Consider the following 19,842-nt stretch of genomic DNA (forward strand, 5'->3'; position numbering starts at 1 on the left):
AACTCCACGTTCTCCAAATTAGATCAAAACCAATAGCAAAGAATAACTCCGGGCAGCCCTCTCTATTAGTTCATCAGTAACTTTAAAAATACAGAGCACTTGTCACCAAATATCAGACTGTCAATTTTAGAGTTTAATGATGGGTGAAGTAGGGAGTGTTGAATCTGCATGAAAATTTGAACACATCAATTAAAAAAAAAAAAAAAAAATCATCGCACAAAAACAACACTACAAATGCTTTATTTTCTCTACGATAAAAGAACAGGTATGTTTACAGGTGCAGGCTGCAGCCTGACTGCTCATTAGTTTGTCATCTCTTGAAGTTCAGGGTCTGGCTGCTGGGCTGGGGTCAGAATTCACTCAGCTTTAACATCATACCGGGGTCTTATCTAGCTCAGTGTTAGCATGCTCTCTGCGTGCAAAGAGCCAAAGTTATGTGTACATAATGCAGCCGTTTCCATCCTGGATGAAGTTTGCACACCACTCTCTCATCCTTTTGTGCAATAAAAATAAACATAATGGCCATATCCACGCTGCAGACTCTGCCACTATTTTCCTCCTTTGGCACACAAACAGAAATCAGCTGACTACAGTGCAAGTGGAGGTGGAACCAATAAAAAGGATCGTTAGGCACTCAAACTAACAATTCCAAGAAATTGAACTACTGGGAATTGGCTCTTGTAGAGAACCGGTTCTCGATTCCCATTCCTATTCTTAACAGAAATCTTGTTAAACAATCTGCTTTTTAAAAGGGTCCACAGAATCAACTAGTTGTATTTGTAGTGGCACACTGTTCCAAAGGCTGGTGTCACACTGAAAGGCGCCTCCGGTCGTTAGTCATGTGCAAAGAAGAACTAAAACTTTGCAGCAACTGTGTGATGCAGTTGAATCTATGCCATTTAAGGCAGTTCTGAAGGCAAAAGGAGGACCTCAATAAAAAGAATAATAATTTCTTGCCTCAGAATTCCATACTCAGCTTTGTAAGGACACAAGGAAAAACCGTTCACAAAACCGTAACCTCAAAGTAACTCCCTGTCTCTGTTTAAGTTCCGTTTTGTGCTACAAAGTCAGGTTAGTAGGATAAGCTGGATGCAGTTCTGATGAAAAAGTACTGTGACATTTACAACACATAAACTTTGGCGCAGCCGCTAAGCAGGGAACATCTTAACACTGGATCCAGATCCCTTGTTGCTGTCAGGACCTGCCGAGTGAGTAGGTCCATGTATTATTCATGGAAGCAAGGACATCGGCCTTCCTTTTCCAGTGTCACACCAACAAGCCCCATGTCTGCTAGATTCACACACAGAGGGGAACCTACAGAGCCAAAATTAAAAATGTAAAAACATATTGGTTTGACTTATCCAACATATGGGTCCATCTGCTATGGTCAAGTGGTAGATTCCTGAAATCATATGGGAGCTGGAGGTTTAGCAGCTGATGAACAAACAAACAAGGTTCGTCAATTTAACTATTCTTATCTCATGTTCTTACACAAACTCATTCTAGTATGATTAAAAGTGAGCGCAGTGAAGAAAGTTGAATTTCTGAGCTTTACAAACAGCCTCTCTCCATTACAGAAGCTAAAAACCTTAAAATGTGGCACAATGATGTGTACCAAATCTAGCTGCAAATGAGGCATAGTTTGCGTACGACAGCAACAACAACTGATTCCCAAAAAGGCTGGAACAAACTGTGACTGGCAGTGGTCACATCCAGCCTGAAATGACCACGCTGGATGGGAAAGCGTCCTAGGTGTGAGAGCCACCATGATAAGATGAAATGTTCTTGGATTTTATTTATTTATTTTTTTTAAATTGCAACAACACCTGTAATTACCATCAACGAGAAAAGTGAGAAGTAATGTTGCAGAATAAACGATTGAGATAAGATAATACACCATACATTTCCTGAATGGGTTGGCACATCTTACTCGATTTCACACAAAACAGGATGCTGTTGAGCGACTGGCTATTAAAGCGTGTGATAAAACCTTCAACCTTCACTTTTGCTATTCACTTGCCTTCTTCGCGACCTTTGGTTGTATAGGGAAAAGAAAGAGTCATGCATCTAAGCCCAACATCAGACCTGCATGTTAAAGCCTGTCTTTGGCAGCAGAGAAACACAACAAGGTGGGTGATGTTGCAAACTCGCATTCAAACACGTACATCTGCTGTGGATTAAGGTGTAGTGGAGCTACATGTTTGCTATGATGACAGTGTCTAGTAGATTACTTTATACATTAGTTCATATACAGCACACCTTTGACAACAAGATGATTTCACTATGGCATTTTTACACTTTACAGAAATTGATAGGGATGGTTTGAAAATGACACGTCTGTGCTTACCTTTGCATTTATTTCGAGCAGAATAACATACTGTTGGATGCATTTTCATGTAAAGGAAGTTTAACTGAAATATTATCAAAAATGTTTTCCTATGTAAAGAAAAATGCTTTTCTGAGGTCTCCATAGTCACAGAGGATCCTCACACTGCTTTGCTAATGAGCATCTCTGAGGGAGACCCAATGTAACTGTGAGATGATTATGATAATCTCATATACTCCACCACACAGCACACAGCACACAACACACACACACTTACTTCCATAAACGCTGTATGCACCCTTAACTGTGTTACTAGGCAACTGGAACCCGTTAGCCCCCTAAAGTAGCCCACACACAGACACACAAACAGACACACACACACACACGAATATTTAAATAACTGTTCGGGAGGTGTATGCATGAAAACACATGCATATGTAGATGTCATCAGCCTTTGAGGGCACACAGGAGGCTAACATACATAAGCATTACTTAACAAAAAATAAATAAATCTGCTAAGGTCGGCCAAATGGTCCTCCTTCTGGTCTACAGCACACAGCTCGTCCTCCATGGCCTCCTGTACGGTTAGTGGCATTCTTGAGGTATGTGTGTATTTGTGCGTGTCAAACATTGTTAAATTCACAGCGCGCATATCACGAGTCATCTGAACATGCAAATTCAGCCGATAAAAGAATAAATCTAAAGCAACAAAGGGTACTTTTTATATGAAACTGTCTATCAGAGTAGCTGCACAAAAGGTTGGTCTGATCACAAACTAAATGCTCTACCTAACTGTAACAAGATAGCAGTCAGACAGCGGCACAGCTGTGTGAAATGGAAATCTGCTAAGTGCGACTGGCTTCTCCACCCCATTTTTGTTTAATTATAAAAAAACACAATGTTCCCAAAATATCACTAATGAGTGTGTCCTCTTAAGCATGCTCGGCCCTAAAAACAGCTCACCCTGCACATTAATGGAGACATGTGACTCCATTAACGCAGCTAACCTGAAACGAGGCAAACGGGGCAGGGGAGGGATGCAGAGTGAAAATTCAGTTGACATGTTAGTGAGCATCACAGTGCACATTCTGCCATATACAGCTGTCAAGGCACACAAGGTGAGGTGTGAGGGTTCGCAAATATGAAAAGGTCGCATGCACAGCTCAATAATAACACAAGTATGACACTCGACACTGGATGAAATATCACACTGTCCCCCAATAAGGGGCTGTTGTGAGCCAACGAGGGTGTAAAATCCAGAGAACATATTGAAAGACAAGATTACTGCTGAAGGGATAACAGGACTGCAGACCAATCTAGAGATTGGGAGTTTTAAACTCATGGGAAGGTAACATTGGGTGGGGAAGGCGAAAAAAACAAAAATGCCGCTTGAATTCTGACGATCCTCCTGCATTGCATGACCAATACTACAGACGCAGTAACAAATTCTCTTGATCAAGACCATATTTCATATCTGCTATCCTGCCTTTTAAACAGGGAGGAGCCATATGGATGAAAAACCCTCTCTGTCATTTTTGATTGAGCGGTGTTGCATGACGTATACAGCCTGGCAGCATTTTGGTGGGTGATGTGATCAGTTGTAAGGTTGAAGTTAAAGCCACATGCAGGATGTCACAAGCTGTTTCTTAGGACAGACTGTCAAAATTCAAACACAGGATTTTCCTCCCTGTTTGAAAATGTATTAGCTCCCTCTATGTTGCAGAAGTGCTGCCAACTGTTACTCTTCACATTTGTTTACCTCCCTCTCAATCTCTGTGCACACGTGTACTGTATTTTAATACCGCAGAATTCCCAGTTAGGGAGCTCTCACTGACATTGTTTCAGTTTCTCTAATTAGATACATAACATTGCATTTATTACATAAATAGCAACCATTTATTACATATGTGCTAAACCTTTGATTTACATGCAAAATGTTGGCTCTGAGAAAGTTAGCTGATATGCACAGTTACTCACTCCTATGTCAACACCCATGCGGTCAGCTAAATGTAATTCAACTCAGGTTGCGTTTAGACTAAAATTTGAGCACAGCAGCCAGTTTAAAGCAGTGTGATGGAGTAGGCAGTAGGCAAGACTTCTGGTTTATCTGTCAAAATTTTTAAAATTTAGTCCAATTTTTGCACTAAATAAAAAAAAAAGCACACAAAAAAAATACAGTGTTTCTCTCACACTGCGTTAGTCTTATCTCATTTAGCCAGCAGGTGTGAGAAGGCTATACAGCTGAGAGCTGCAGCACTCTGTGCATTAGGCTGATTTATCTGGCTGCCCCAACAATGTACAGCTTGCCTGCATGAACCAAACTGAGGACGAGGACAGGGCAAAGCATTGATGGTGTTTATTTATAGCCGTTCTGTCATGAGAAAACCCCCAACTCACCCCACTACCCCCCACCGACAGAGGCTCAGGCTCCCACCCTCAGGGAAACCCCTAGCAACAAGGAACTCCAGCAAGCCGCCCGCCATTTATTTTTGGCGGCTGCAGACAGACCTGCAATGGTTTCAAACTCGCTGCTGCGTTTCTCTGAGAGCATGAAGCGTTGAGGGGGGTTTCATGGTTATGTGTGTGTGTGTGTGTGGGGTGAACAGAGTGGCGGAACAGAGTGGGCGCGTGCATATACTTTAGCAGAGTGTACTGCAAAAGGATGTGTGAGGAGGTGTGTGTCCGTGTGGTTTGTCTAATTACACACTGCACACTGTTACAAGTAGGCCATTAAATTCTGCCTGATCTAAGCTCGCTTAAGCCAGCAGTGGTGAGACACTGCATTGAAAAGAGGCTACAGGCCTTTCAGAAATTCATCCTCCAGCACAGAAAATAGAGACAAAAATCATGTCAGGCTGAAATGCAACACACAAATATCTCAGTAATGTCTGCAAAGTAGGCTAAATGATTAGCAGCAAGTCAAAGCCACATGCTAGATGGCACAATTATTCCCATAATTACTGACATCTACTGTTCACTTGACTCGAGCCCTTTAGGTCAGCCAGAGTCCCTATTAATGTTGCTGTACTTTCTTCATGTGGCATTTCAACAAAAAACTCAGTTAACACAAGCCTTCAAATACAAGAGGTGCATTTTTGTTCGACTAGCCCTGCTTCTCATGTTGCAGGGCGAGTTTTGATCAATGTGGCCAGGGAGGGGCGAGTGGGATTGTGCATGGAACGTGACCCGATTTCACAATCCATCTTATCAGTGCGACACATGGAGAAAAATTCATGTTGATGTTCCACACAAACAGAGTTAGAAAGTGTCTGATGGCAGGTGCGAATGAGGGGGCATCAGTCTCACGGTGGGGCAGTAAAGGTGCAGCAGGATGAATTTCTCTGACCAGAGGGCCAGAGCTAATTTCTTAGCAGCCAGTCAAGTGCCTGCCTGTCCAAGCACTTGATGAGCTGAACAGCTGCTCTGTCAGTGCAGGGTGAGACAGAGAGAAGACAGCGAGTGAAGGACCGAGAGAGGAAAAAATAAAATAACAAATAAAAAGGAAAAATAGAAGGATCCTGAACTAAGAAATAAGTTGGATAGCAAATTTTACAATAATAACAGAAGCAAATATATTCTAACATAATAATAATAATTAAAAAAAAAAACAATGCCTAATATATAGGAGGAAATCATCATTCTCTTTCCTAAATTCCCACATGTCTGCATATTATGTGTATCTGTACACATATAAAACAGTTTTGTCATTACTAATTACTTTGAACTGACAGTTGGTCACACAGATTTTGGTGATCTAGGAAGCACTTATATACACGTCCCACCTAAAATGTTTTTGGCTGAAAACAAGCAGTAGCTAGCTAGCTGTACTCAATCATTGCTATATCACTGATGTATGCATATGGTCAGATCTAGAACAGGCCTTAAATGTGGGAGGTCACCCAAGTTTAATTTTGGCTCATGTCTGTGTAACCATGACACAAATGGAGCCATCGGAGCAATAGGAGAAACACATCCGGGTATTGCATTCTCAATTTGGCATTTCTTGTCAGTGTTTGTATTTGATGCCTAAGTAACGCATTTAAAAACAAACAGCAAATAGGATTGATAACATTTAAAGAGAAGGTGAAAGACAATTAGACAGTGGTGACCAGGAAAAATGTAGCTAAAGAGAGAGACAAAGACAAGGACAGGGAAGCTGTTAATATCCTGGACTGAATACAGAGTTCCTTTATGGGTTCATTACAGGGTCATGCATCATCCAAAATTCATCTCCCTCATTATGGTGGTATAATCCTGGGGAAGGAATGGCTGGAAGGCCCGGCAGGCCAAGGTCCCGTTCCCCACAATGTTACAGTAGGACAGTCTAAGTATGGAAAAGCCACAGTCCACACGCACTGTGGCATTAAAAATATAAAAAATATTCAAAATGTCATTTTGAATATTTTTATGCGTATGTTTGTCATGGTAAGCATGCTATGCAAATATAATTATAATAAAATAGCAAATTAACTTTAAAACAAATTAACTCATAATTTGCAACTTAAACATAAAGCAAGCAAATCGTCTGTTTTTGCAAAGTCATCCCCAGCTGCAATAAAATCCCTGTGCATGTTCCTTGAATACGAAAAAACCTGCAGAAAAACTACTACTACTAAAATTCCTGCCCTTCCTATACCTCCCCATCCCATCTCTGCTTCACCTGGTTTGATCAAGATTATAACATACAATAATAGTTGTGGAGAAGAAGTTTATTTTAATCCAATTCTGCCTCATACAAGACTTTTTTTACACTGTGACACCAAAACTCACAACAGCCTCGGTAATCCTGATGCAAAAATGATTGTTCTTGTCTGAAGGTCAATCTAAACAGCAGTACCCCTAAACTACGAGGGACCTGTCACAGTCTCAGCACTCATTAAACACATCCAGCAGCGCACCCTTTTAGCAGGTGTAAAAATGTGCAGTTTGCACCAAAGAGAGCTGGTGAGAAATCTGCATCTCTGAGGACTTTTCAACAACACAAAGCAGTATGAGCTTGTGTGGATGTGCATCATCAGGTAGGGAAGGTGAAGGAGGCCAGCAAAGAAGAAATGTGAGTCATATCTTCAGCTCTCCTCCTCCTCTTGAGCTCATAAACCTGAATATGTCTGTCTACCAGGCAGACATCTTGTAGATGTAAAAAGAGCATAAGAGACTGATTTCAAGACAATGTCTTCACCATTTCAGCACTTATGCATGATAAATCATAAAAAGCAGCTAAGATATGATGTAGTTAAAATAATACTGTAAGAGATTTTTAATTACAAAGATTTTTAACCCAAAGGAACCCAGAGGAAGTCAGATCAGCAGAAACACCAGACATTCAATGAATGGCATTTTATCAGAGGACATTCAAATTCTGTAAACTGGATGTTAAACCCAATTTGTAGTACTGATTTTTACCCTTTACACCAAATGAACACTGTCTCCTTACTGGAGAGTCATCAAAATATTGGTTATTTACTAGTCATGTCAAAAAGCCCAGAAAACGTATCAAAATAAGTATTTTCTTTTTACGTTTTTTTAGTAAACTAAGTTTTGTACAATTAGATCAAGCAAAGATTTAAGCTACTTACAGTGTGAGCACATCTCCAGGGGGTAACTGGCTTCATTTCCCTGAAGAAAGAAGAAAGGCAGAACGTTCAGTTTAGGTTGTAATAAAATATCACAAAAGCACAAATATTTTAAATTATGTGAAATAACAGTAACAAGTTCACTCATATCAGTTAAATGTATTTAAAGACCCCAGACTGCAGCAGTTTCTGAGATGGCCAATAGGATCCAGTCAATCTGCACAGTCTAATTCTGAACTTCTTCTTCTTCTTTTTTTTATTAATAAGAGTATGAAAACTCTTCAGCATATGTGTACTAATTAAAAGTTAGCGCAGCACAGACATGTACAAATACTTTTCTACAAAACAGACTGCTTCCTTGTTGATCAAACAAACAATGTCACCTACGAGGAAAGACAACACACAATAAGGCCACGTGATTTTTGTTAGATTCATTTTCATACCACATTTTATCAGTGACAGTAATAGTGCGGCCAACAGGACATTATTATGCGTTTATATTTGATTTGTGTATTTAATCTAACACAAAGAATTCCAGGAATTCCAGAAAAAAAAAAGAAAAAAAAGAGATGGAAGCGTAACTGATCTTGCCAGCTCATCTTGCCAAGATGCAGAATCAAGACTGAAAATGAATGGCTTTATTGTTAAATTCAAAGTAATGGATTGTAACCATAGACACTGTAAACGATGTCCTGTAGCCTCTGTATTTGAAAAGTGAAGTCAACTCAAAATTTGCTTAAGCTTACAGTCTTTTTTTGAAGAGCAGCAGGAGGCCACAGCACTGGCAAAATCCCTTCTGGTTGTACATTAGTCCATAAACATAACATTCCTCAGCTGTTTAAAACATGAAGTTAATTTAGTAAATTACAATTAGTGCTATTAGACCCAGAGTCACACAGAATGGTTATGGGGGTTCATATGAAGGGGGTGAAATAGTTTAGAGCCTAAAGTCAGAGTTTTCAGTGTTTTCAGTGTCACAAAGAAGAGCTCCGCTTCACCTGGTCATTAGCAGCACAATTATTTTAGTGAGACAGATCCTCAGCAGAGGGAACAGGCTTTATATATTTGAACTTCTTAAAATGTGGTTCAAATATATAAAACCAAATGAAGGGGTGCAATAAAGTTACCTAAGATCACATCGCTATATACACATGTCTTCAATGCAAACTTTGTGTGTCACTGTACCAAAGGAACTTACGGATGATACAGAAAATGAATAAATATCTTCTACGTGTTTTGCATTACAGCTGAAAAGAAAAAAAAAAAGAACATTTATTACCAGAGAATAATGAAAATAGATTTGGCCAAGAAAGCCTGCGTTAACAAGTTGAGACACACTCTCGTGATACCCGTGATCTTTAACTGTTGTTTAAGATTTTGCTTACCAGATAATGCAAAGAAAGGCATTTCAAACAGTACACCAAAGGCCATGTAAAGTTTTTTGTACACAAATTGCAATCTTTACAATTCTACATTATAGCAAAAACACGACTTAGCACTGAATTTGTAATGTTTAACTGAAGCCCCAAAAAATTATTAAAAAACAAAAAACAAAAACAAAGTCATGAATCACGCACTGCATTAAATATTCAAAAGAACAATGCCATCCAGAAAATCCCGCAGTCCCTGGCTCTTCTGCATGGCAGTGTGTGGCATTGGCTGAAGCCACATGCGCATCCCATCTTATCCAACAGTGAAGTGTCGACTCAGCCCAAATATGATTTCTGGCAGAGAGAACAAATGAGGAGTCTCTGAAGCAGAGAGGTAAGGTTAATCAGTTGGGGAACATGCAGCTGACAGCTACACGGCCCACGTTGCCAAAAATGTCCTACAGTTCCATCAAAGAAGGCCAAACTCGACCTACAACGCTATGTGATCTTTCTTTTCTGATGGTACCACTCAGTCAGAATCTTTCAAATTCCATGAATAGCAGTAAAAAAATAAATAAAAATAATTCAGTGAGTGGTGGTCCATGTCCTTTCCACTAAAGTCTGACAAAAAAAGAGCAGTAGGGACACTTTCCAGGCAGACCCCACCTCGCCTGTAAAGTGGATGAGAGCAGGTGGCACCAACAGGGGGTGGAGACAAAGAGCTGCAGTAAAGTCGGACTGTTTCCATCATCTTTTTGTTTCTACAGGAAGTCAAAGAAACACTTCTTTCCTGTGAGATCTGATCCCAACTTAATAAGATTGCCAACAATATAAATGCAAATGCGGTCTCAAACAGTTGAAATTATGAATTTTTATTATGGGTAGTCTATTCAAATGCAAACTAGATCACTACATAAAAAAAAAATCTAATAATATCTGAAACAATTCAATATTCAATGCCATTTCTGATAGCCAGGACAAAAAGTACTACCACAGCACAGAGGGCTGAAATTTCTAAGTGTTAAGAGATGAACAAAACTAGGCTATATTATGACTTAACAATAAAAAGACAACACTGTGAGTGTGGGGAGGCTGGCCTGTATGGGCACTAAGGTGGTAGTATTAACCCACAACTAGTGTATCAACGCTGTATAAGGTGACCATTAGAACCATTTCATATTCAACATATTAGATTAGAATAAATTTGATTAAAAAAAGAGTAAAATAAAATACAGTAGATTCTTTTTAATTCCTATTTCAGAAAATTGTAATGTCTGAATTTGATCTTAGGTACAGAAAAAAAAGCAGTTGTATGAATGTATGTGTGATTGGGTGAATTTTTCTTTTTAAAAAAGTCCATTTACTATCTTACCATCAGGCAGGAACTGGGCAACATCTATCTCGGGACCTTGCAGTCAGTAGAGATATAACTGTGGCACCTGGCTCTAAAAACTGCAGTTGCCTTGATCTTGTGATGTTATCATCGCCTGTTTCAATGACGCAAGGATGTTTTCCAATAATCTCAGACAGAAATCTAACTACGGCGCACTGTGTGGTAACTGTCAGTGAATTCAGCACAAGACACTGACACTGGTAAATGTAATGTAAATGAACTGCCGAAAAGAATCCTACCGTTTTTGATCTTGAGGATACATAGGCATTATTTTTACATCTGACAGCAAACAGAGCAGCAAACTATGCTGAAGCATGAATGTAAATTAGATCCCACAATTGGTTGCCAGGACAAATATTAAAGTAGTACTCATATTATTAGCACTACTCATAATTTACTCACATTATTCATATTGATTAGAGAGGAAAAAAACAACAACACACAAACTAGAGCCAGTTATGTCATACACCAGGTTGTTGTTGTGCTGCTGTGTAACAGCAGACTTACCTCACAGAAGTTGAGGTATTTTAAGAGCAGTGAGGAGAAAGAGGTGACACAGGATTAGCCAGGAGAACGCCTTAGCATTTGACACCCTATCGGAGTGGAGTCAGTTATGATTAGAGGTTGACATGGTTTTTCTCTCTGGAACAAGTTGGCAATGGCTGGGTGCTGCCAGTTTAAGGGATTGAATTCCAATGCGTAGCGCATGACTCCACCATTACTGAGGTTGGGTGTCCCATTGCCTGTGTGGCTCTGTAATAGTGACAATGTGATACTTTATTGATCCTGTAGGGAAAAGTCCTTTTGTTTGCTCCCCTATATAGCGCTCACTCAGCTACAGAATAGCATAGCTTTACAGAAATGTGATGACTTGCTTAAAAATTTCAACAGCATTTGAAACTGAAGGCCTTGAGCAAATGTCTTCGAGTTCAAGGACAGGTTCTCCGTGCTTCCTCTACCTGCCATGAGACTTAACAAACAGCTATGACAAAACTAAAGATGATCCAGGTTAAACAGAACAGGTCACTTTTTTGTTCATGGCTTTTAAATCTTGTAAATCTTTTAGAGCCAAATGGACCAAAACGGATTAACAGATAACATTTTTATGTCATTTTTGACATTTAGGAAGCCTCTCTAAAACAAAACAAATAATGAAAAAAGCAGACTTTGTAATAACTACCTCAACAAAATGGTGTGCAAATGTTTGAGGAGCATACTTCTAACTACATCCCTAACAGCCACTCTCAGTTCAGTGTTAGCTATAGGGTCTCTGGAGGTAAATAGACTTACTGCAAAGAAGATTTGGTTTTGAGGATTACAGGTTTACTTACTAAGGCCTACCTCCTGGGGTCAGGAGTAACTCTTGTCATGTCTTCTGTAATAAACCACTTCGGCAGCTCTTGTTCAGCCATAAATACTCATGATGGATACCAGATGGATGAATATAAAAAAAAAAAAAATCAGAAAAGGGGAGGGTGATACGTGAAATGAAAAAGCATCTTACATACACAGACCAGAACACAGGCACAAGAGAAAGACTAGTGTTGGCTCATTTATAATGCATGATTCATTCAGAATCAATTAGGCCTCAGCACACAAAACACATTCTGTATAATGAAGAGTTTGGCATCACGGCCGGTTGAGTCGCAAAGAAATGACCGGCACAAGAATCTGGCCAATTACAGACCCACAGGGCCCAGTAATAACATCAGTGAGTGACGAATTCAATACATGGGCCTAAAGACTTGGAGGACTTTTTTCAGGCTTTGGCAAGATGTGAGAATATATTCTCATAACAAATTGAAACAATAAGAAGGTACATAGTGAGCGAGAAACTGCATTTCTAATTTATTCTAAAAGGCAGAAAACTTAGTCATATGAAGTCATAAACAGGTGAACAGTACAGCAGAGGTTCCAATGTTTTATTTACTATTGGCCGCCCTCCCTCTATAGATATAAGATCTAAAAATTTTTTTTTTTCATTGCTAAATAAAAGATGAATTTTTTGTGTGTGCACAGAGCAGAGGAGAAACTGGTGACGATAATGTTAATGGAGCTGATGACAATTTGTAACTTAAAGTGCAATAAAAGCCAGCCAAGACATTTAAAAGCAAAAAATGGACCGATGCTGCCCCCCAAAATCTATGAAATTGAGCCTTGAAAACAGAAGGTGAGGGTGGGCCACAATAAGACAGTCACAAAACTAAAAATGTATGCAGATTTCCACATAGAACCATCTGCAATAAGCCTTTGTGAGGGTTGGGATTTCAAACCTTCTGTCAAAAGGACAGCAGCAGCATGAGGCTGTGACACTAGTCATTCACTTCCCTGCTCAAATGATTGAAAAATAATACTTCTGACAAGAAATCAGTTCCTCGTTTTACATAAATAACAATAAAACAAAATGATATCATTGATACGAAAAACTTTCACATTTTTCTACTGTGGTGTTTTCACTGAGGTGCCCTGAGTGCAGCGAGCCCAATGTAGAACATGCTGGAATGAAGCGATGACTTGCATAAATCCTAAAAATTAATCAACACTGCAGTGTGTGCTCTAGGCACATTAGCATAGCGTAGAAAATGCAGAAACAAAGCAGAGGCACACATCACTCGCTGAATCCTAACGGTGGTGCATAAGATATTGTGCATAACACCACAAACGTTAGACTAAGAGACAAACTGGACCAATCGATATTTCTTGCCTAGGTTGTTTTTAATTTAGATGAAAACATTATCACTCTTAGTTATACATTCATAATGCATAACACTGAAACAGTACAAGTGAAAGACAGTCAATAGTATGCATTAATAATCAGTTATTGCTCGTTAAAGTAACTCCAAATGCAAGAAAAAAAATCTGAAAATCCTACTGAATACAAGGCAATATATGTGAGCTTCTTTCTCTGGCTTCTTACGATTCCTTAGGGTAAACTGCACCCTCTCCCTGCTGATGACACTTTCAGCAGATAATGTAATCAGAATTGCTTTGAGTCTTTGGCTTGGCCACCAATGTGAGTCTGAAATCACAGCAGCTATTATCACATTTCAAGTCAACACAAAGGCTGCCCTGAAAATGAATGCTTTCAAGTATTAAAGATCACTGATTTGGCTTTAATTCTCTGCTTTGAGTATTTATGTATTAGACCTTTGTGGCTAAGGATGAAATCTGGACTGACACTCTACCTAGTGCCCATTTATTTCCCTTTAATTATCGTTAGCTTGCAGGCTGCATGTGTATGAGGCAATCCGTTTACCCAGTACTTAAAGGAAACCCCTTTTTTTCTTTAAATTAACACACCTGCGGTTATGGTTAGGGTAAAGGTTAAGTTTAGCAACACCAATGAGTAAGAAGTTATGTCACCAAGACATAGCCACTAAAGCGTATGCAGACATGGGTGATTAACTACGTATTAATAGACCTCTCTGCATTGAATCATATCTGTTATTAACCTCTGTCTCTCTTCCACAGCATGTCTTTTATCCTGTCTTCCTTCTCTCACCCCAACCGGTCGGAGCAGATGGCCGCCCCTCCCTGAGCCTGGTTCTGCCGGAGGTTTCTTCCTGTTAAAAGGGAGTTTTTCCTTCCCACTGTCGCCAAAGTGCTTGCTCATAGGGGGTCATATGATTGTTGAGTTTTTCTCTGTATCTATGAAGCGCCTTGAGGCGACTTTTGTTGTGATTTGGCGCTATATAAATAAAATTGAATTGAATTAACTAACAAAGTTTCAGTGTAAGAAGTAGTATACCATGATTGCCGCCCTACAAGAAAAACAATAGAGGTCCAGTTCATGCAACGTTACAATGGTCCCCACCCACGACTGTTCTCTAACACCTTCTCTTTGTTATGGAGCTTAAAGGTCTCAGTACGTTAGGAGTGGGGATGTTGCAACTGATGTTGTCTTTAAGATCTATGGGAACTTGTGAGAAGCAAAATTACTGTTCACAAAACCAGAACGCTCAAAAGCAAACTGCTATGTGCACTGTGTGGATGTGGACACAGGGAATCAATTAAAACAGCATTCCATGTAAAGGCATCTGTGTGTGTATGGTTTGGTGTGTCTGAATTACGTTTCCACACAATTTAAGTTACTGATCCATTAATCTTGAGGTGGAAAAAGTGTGTTGTGTGTGTGCAGAGCTGTCAGTTTATTTGTTGCGCATTTTCTTTCTGCTCTGCTTATTTGGTTAGTTCAGGGATCACAAGACTCCCCTCCTCCGCACAAATGTGTCTGTAAGTATGAAGCTTACCATATAGCCGAGCTTTGTGATAAACATTACCAAGTCTCACAGCAGAGAGCAGAGCTGAGCTGAGCTGTGCTTTCAGACTGCTTTTTAAATAGACTTCTAACCCTTATTTTTTTAGCCTAACTTTGTACAGCAGGCAAAATCCAGGCTAATAACCAACTGACTGAGAATGATCTCTTAAGAAGAAAAGAAAAACACCCAAAAAACAAAGAAACAAAAAAAAGAGGCTCAGTTACATAGACCAGATTTAAAATAAACCATTGCTAGTTTGAATCCATTTGTCTGTTTGAAGAGGCACTCAATTATTCTTCTGCTCATCTCCATCATCTCTCACCTTTGTAATCGTGTTTTGCAATATTGTCTTGGTTGCCGTGTTTGCATCTATCCTTGCTTTTATGAGAATGTGCGTGTGTGTTTCTCCATGGATGCGTGTGGCTGTCTGCAAATGTGGTGAGGATCTGTACAAGATTTAGGAGTCAAGTGCAAATATGAAAATAATTACCACAATCTCAGCAGCCTGAAGGAACTCCAGCAGGGCTAATCCTCTCAGCCATTTCTATCCTTGGTTTGGGCCTGTCTTCTGAGGGTTTTGAAAGCCTCATAATTCTATGTAAACTAACAATGCCTAAATCGTCTTATGAATTAACACAGTGGAGATAAAACTACACTGTATTTGCCAAATACTGAAAAACATCTTTCTTTCTTATTTATATTTATTTTTGTAAATCAAGGTGTCAAATAGATGACAAACCATGGCATGATTAAGGCTAGCTCTGCAATTAGTGAAGAACATCACATCACGCAAAAGTATAATACCTACCAGATAACGGAAAAGTTGCTACCATATAATCGTGAGAGTTATCAGTTTTTTTCATTTGCTCATCACGCCCCATGTACAGACAAAATGCCACACTCTTGGGTTCAAAGCCATAGTGCATACAGTTGATGGGTGACAGGTGGCTACATACATTTTTCATTTACCGTCTGACCTGCCTGGAGTTTCACATAACAAAGCATGTAGTATTAAATGAGATGCAAGGTTATTTCTGGCTACACTGAAGTATGATTCATATATTCTTAGAATTGCTACTGAATGAATAATTTCAAAATCTTAAAAACGTAGCATTTTAGTTTAAACTAACAAATACTACTTCTGTGAGGATTCATTCAGGAGGCAACTCTAGCCTCAACGGTAGCCTCAGCAGGAGTATCAATGCAAGTAAGTTACAAGACCTAAAAGCAAATGATGTTCCTTTTTTATATATTGCAGCAGTTTATTAAGGATTTCAATCATTTTTCTCCATCACATTCGTGAAGAGTAGGTATTGGGGTTAGGCAACCAAAATCATCATTTCAGCCAGCAACAGGAGATTACATTAATGCGCTAAACCTATGGACCACTGCAGGTAAATTGTTTCAGGGCAGATAAAATGCTGAAGACAGTAGCTATTAGTTAATGAAGCCCCATACTGTTGGTTCCATTATTACCACTGACAGTGTGCAAAATATGCTTTTAGAGGTTAATTAAATGTAGTACTTTTGATGCCTTGAATGCTGATGAGGTAAATGTGATTTAAAAACCATCCCCAAAGCCATCAATCAGCTATAGATTCTTGCCAAGAGTAAAGTTATCATACTGACCACCCTCTGTAAGTCAACAAAAAAAAAAAAACATCTGACCTTTAAGCTCTATTGAACTGTTTCTAGTACCACAAATCCACTGAGCATCAAGTTCCTACCAATGGTTATAGAGGTAAGTTCTGAATGATAATAAACTTTTCTTTTCACTGTGCACATAGATTTCCAAACAAATAGGTGTTTATTGAAGAAACTGACTAGTTTAGCTTATGCTGGTGACTGCTGGCTCCAGTGCAAGCCATGGATTCTGCAGAGATGCAATGGCCAGTGAGGAGAATAAATCCAGATTGAGTGGGCTGGTTGGAAGTGCTGTGTGGATCACGTAGTGTTGATCATCACTTCTGTTGGTGGTTCACTGTGGCTTTTATCTCTTTTACATTAGCTACAGCTCAATCCTTATGTGGGTGGCGCTTGATTGCTAGGCAGCATATGGTCCCCTTAGCATCAGATCATTCCACTACATGCTTAAGCAACTGCGCGTCCCTGCCCCCAACCTCTCCTTGCGGCTGAGAAGAATACATCTGACAAGCCATAGGTTGCCACAGTGCCTGCAGGACGTGCATGTCCTGACAATCCACGGTCTGATAGTTGAGATTGCTGCAGGGCAAATCTAACAAGGTAAGCATACACAGGAAAAAATGTTTCCTCTGACAAAGTAAAGAACCCCCCAGTTACTGCTGCCCCCAAGTAATGAGATGCTGCTCTTAATAGCTGGTTTTTGTGTGTGATTTATGAATTCCTTTCTATTTACAGATGCAAATTTTCTGCGCTAATTTATGCAGAATTAAAGTCAGGGATGATGTAGGCCCCTTAGAGTTGTTTAGCAATTGTATGAGTAACACTCACTTCTAATAACCCAGTTTCCAAATATCCTCTTTGCAATAATGCAAACATGTTCCTAGGCCCGGGCTGGTGAAGTGTCAGATCAGGAAATTTCATTTATTTCTTTACAATAAAAAAAGAAACAGCAATAACTCTACCAACAGACTGGACAACAGTTCCTTTTATGTACTTGCAAGCAAGGGACTCAAACCACCGCAATCACACCTCTTGTGTTTTCAATGAGAAGAAGAACGAGCAGCAAAACCAGTGAATGAGATCTCTACATACGCACAATGTTGTTTTTGTGGTTTGTTACCTAGACCGCAGCACTACAAATAAAAAACACAAAATAAAAAATTTTGCTGAATAAACATTTTACAAATATCCATGGGCATGATATACACCAGGTGTTTACAATCTTTTTTTTTTTTTTAAACACTGTTGCGGTCATACAGTCAGGATTATTATAAATGCATGCTTAATTAAACTAAACATGTGCAACACGGTCATATTCAAACCAAAGCTTCTGCATGCAAATGCAATCTATAAACAGCGACTGCTGTTTACAATGATGTGTATAAATGCAGAGTCTCAACATGACAACATGAAAATTGCAGACAAAATGAGAGCAGGAATGACTTCATTGGCTTATACACCGCTCTGAATTCACAGTCATACCAAATCTCTGCTTTTTTCCCCCCTTTTTAAATTACATTAGACACTGGCATCAACATGGTCACAAAGTTTTACTTGGTCACAATAATCCCACCTCTAGTGTTTGACACGAGTAGTTCTCAGTTGTAAAGCTGCAAAAGTGTTGATACCGCCTTGATAAAGTTCTAATGGCGAGATCCTGCTGTCATTATGTGACAAATTGCTTCGAGATTAGGCACTGGCTCCGGACCAACCCTCATACCGCCTTAGTGAAAAGAGAATGTAGAATTGGTGATTTTACATCAGCGAGAATATACAGAAGTGAGGTTTTGCTTCTCTAATCTTGATTATCAGGAAGAATATGCACCTGGTGAGTACATACTACGTCAGGTAGCAATGCAGTGGCAAATGGGAATGTACTTACACAATAGCCTTCCCAAAATTGAATTTTCTAAGTCAATATGCATAACACAGATTAAAGAAGGGGGGAGGTCTAATAATAACCAAGTCATGACAAACTATCTGACTTTGTTTAACATTTTATAGAAGAAAAAGATAAAGAAAATGTTAACACTGTTTCTAATAACCGTTTACTTTTCAGATGTCATAAGTGTTAGCATGAACTAACATGTTAGCATGTTGTTAGTATAACCCAATTAAGAATTAATATTTTAATTTTTCCTTTTCCAGGCAATAAGAAAACAGGAAATTCTCCCTCCCTAGACAGATTATAAATAAGACCAATAGCTAGTGTTGATGTGGTTGATACTGCTTATTTTATATCATGGGTGAACTGTCAATAAATACGGTCTGCAGTCATTCTGTAGTGTACATGAGGCTTTTGGGACAACATTTGGGTTAGAGGTTATATATGGGGCTTAGCCTTGAATATGCAAAGGTCAGCCTATTTAATGACCAATCACTGCTCTTATTCCTGGTACTTACCTCAACCTGAAGAAGACGAAGCATTTTCAGTTATTGTCCCAAATCTGGATTTTTCAAAGCCATCGAAGGACCCACCTTCATCCCCCTTAGCCTCCTCTTTCCCTATATCAGCCTATGCTTACACAATTTATTTACTTATGTACTACTACTACTACTAATTAACTACTTCTCTTATTAAAATAGGAATTTATTTAATCATTCTTAAGTTTATAATTGCTCTGTAAAGCAGAGGTGTCATACTCACTTTTTTTCATGGGCCCAATCTGATCTCAAGTGGGCCAGACCAGTAAAACTATTGCATAATAGCCTGTATGAAAAACACCCCTTTAAATGTCTCCTCTCTTTTATAAGTGCAAAGAACTACAAGCAGCTTCTTCAAATGTTCATTTTTTCACATTCGATGAACCATCAATTGTAAAATGAAGGTGTAATTAAGATAAATACGTAAAAACAAATGAATTTCAACACATCCATTTTACTATATTTGGCAGGTCCAACCGTCATTACATGTACATTACAATTCACAGATCACAGTGGATCTAAAATAGGCACAAAACTCTTACATGTCCAGTTTTTGTAAATAGACAAAAAAAATAGCATTTTATGCATTTACAATTGTAAAAATTTGGCTATATCTAAAAATACTTCCACTATTTTGCATACATGATTTCTCCTGTGTAGTAATGCTGGCATCACGTCGCCAGACCAAGAACTGCAGTGCATTTTATTGAAATAAAGAGAGTAATTAATGTCTTTGCAAAGCTATCTGGTGGGTGGAATTGGACCCTCTAGTTGGCTGCTTTTGGTCCTCGGGCCACATGTTTAACAACCCTACTGTAAAAAGCATTTGGGTTACAGTTTTTAGAAGCAAGTC

At 39.1% G+C, this 19,842-nt stretch overlaps 1 protein-coding gene across 1 annotated transcript in view; it reads right to left on the minus strand.

Moving 5' to 3' along the window:
- The window catches only part of ppp3r1a (protein phosphatase 3, regulatory subunit B, alpha a), a 28,354-nt gene that overhangs the window by 7,458 nt on the left and 1,054 nt on the right, over positions 1–19,842 (minus strand). Inside the window, exon 2 of the mRNA XM_005733721.2 lies at positions 7,903–7,942. Coding sequence (XP_005733778.1) covers positions 7,903–7,942 — 40 coding nt within the window. The remainder of the gene's footprint in view (positions 1–7,902; positions 7,943–19,842) is intronic.

Source organism: Pundamilia nyererei, unplaced genomic scaffold (assembly GCF_000239375.1).
Source record: "Pundamilia nyererei isolate P.nyererei 1_Seehausen unplaced genomic scaffold, PunNye1.0 scaffold00054, whole genome shotgun sequence".
Lineage (NCBI taxonomy): Eukaryota > Metazoa > Chordata > Actinopteri > Cichliformes > Cichlidae > Pundamilia > Pundamilia nyererei.